This window comes from Sinocyclocheilus rhinocerous, unplaced genomic scaffold (assembly GCF_001515625.1).
Source record: "Sinocyclocheilus rhinocerous isolate Xijiao unplaced genomic scaffold, SAMN03320098_v1.1 scaffold594, whole genome shotgun sequence".
Taxonomy (NCBI): Eukaryota; Metazoa; Chordata; class Actinopteri; order Cypriniformes; family Cyprinidae; genus Sinocyclocheilus; species Sinocyclocheilus rhinocerous.
In genome coordinates this window covers 2,008,114-2,009,639 of record NW_015645059.1, presented here as the reverse complement: position 1 = coordinate 2,009,639, position 1,526 = coordinate 2,008,114, and the positions used below count along the sequence as shown (strand labels likewise).

At 35.8% G+C, this 1,526-nt stretch overlaps 1 protein-coding gene across 2 annotated transcripts in view; it reads right to left on the bottom strand.

Annotated features, from left to right (window-relative positions):
- Positions 1-219: 219 nt before the first annotated feature.
- The window catches only part of LOC107705205 (choline-phosphate cytidylyltransferase B-like), a 6,631-nt gene continuing 5,324 nt past the window's right edge, over positions 220-1,526 (bottom strand). For both annotated transcript variants that reach the window (XM_016508396.1, XM_016508397.1), the window contains exons 7-8: positions 945-1,133; positions 220-853 (exon numbers count right to left, since the gene is read on the bottom strand). In XM_016508396.1, coding sequence (XP_016363882.1) covers positions 641-853; positions 945-1,133 — 402 coding nt within the window. In that variant the 3' untranslated portion in view covers positions 220-640. The remainder of the gene's footprint in view (positions 854-944; positions 1,134-1,526) is intronic.

Sequence of the window (1,526 nt, the reverse complement as noted above, 5' to 3'; positions counted from 1 at the left end):
CGCTTTTTATTGGCCACTTTTGTGTTATAACCAAATTTGTGGGGTTGCACCAATATTAAAATAAGCCAATATTTTTTTCTTGTTATGTCCGATAACTGATAAATGTCAGATATTGAAATTAAATATTAAAAAGAATCACAAAATTATAATGTACAGTTTGAAAAATTGATCATTATTTTGGAATTTGGTAAAAACATTGTTATTAAATTAAAAGTGGGTTTAAAGATGATGACAAAGGTATTCTAAATGTAAAAATACGGGAAACCAAACAATTGTACAAGCATGAACACTTAAATATATCGACCAATAACCATTATAATACCGATATTGCTCATTCCTGTTGATGTTCTTTTTTTTTTTATTGATTTGGGTGCTAAAACAACAAGTAGTATGTGCAAAGAAAAGACACTAACAGTGGCCGCAATTGATTCAGTGAATCCCCCCCCCAGGATCTGTTCAGGGCTGCGATGGCTTTCAAATATTTGCTGTAATATCAGCACAACTAAACAGGACTTCAACAACCCTGTGCTGTGTACAGTACTTTAAATTTTCCCATGAGGGTAGTTGGCCTGTCATCGCTGCTAATGTGTGTGTGTTTGTGGGTAAAGTGCAGTCTATTATGTGTGTGATGGTTTATTCCTCACTTCTCGTCCTCGTCACCCTCGCTCATGCTGCTGATGGAGGCCGAGGCGCCCTTCGGGGACGAGGGCGGTGAGGTTCGGGGCATGGCCCAGCGGGATGGAGGTGACGGAGAGCGGGATGGGGAAAAGTCCCTTGATGGGCTGCTGCTGGGTGAGCCGCGTGGAGAAAACGCCTGGATCATTCGTCCACTACGTTCCTGAAACATTTGCTTCTGGAAAAATGAAAAGGTCATATTCAAAAATGTGTCAATTTTACACAAACTACATGTTTTTCTACATACTCTACCCTATATCCTTGCTTACCCATGTCCCATCTGGACCAAAGAGCTCCAGGAAGTTCCCAATGAACTCTCGTGATTTCTCCTCCCACTTCTGAATAAGATCATGGCTCTTCTCTTCCACTCTATACACAAAGTGCTTGGACTTCTCCTCTACCGTCCGCACCTTCTCTTTCATCCTGTCCACCTGATTCTGCAGACGGTACTTCTTTTCCTGTCCAGAGTCAGATCAGCAAGCTTTTCTTTTTTTATTAAATGTCAGTGTTAAATGTTATTCAAAACACATTTTACTTTATGTATGACATACTTAAAAAAAAATCAGCATTGTTCTAATGAAGAAAAAATCTAAATGTGATTCAAAAGATTCAGATCAAATTATGTGATTCAGATCAAATTATTACTTTGTATTATTTATTATCACTTTGTTTTTGGTCTCTGGTTTTAATCTATTATTTTTTACTAAATTACATTTAAATTTAGGTTTGTACATACAGTGAGTTAAATACATCACTTCAATTATGAGCATGTTTTATTTATGAATTAAAATTTGTTTTAATTATTTAATTTTAAATTAAATTAAATTAAATTATTTATTTTTTTTAGTTCA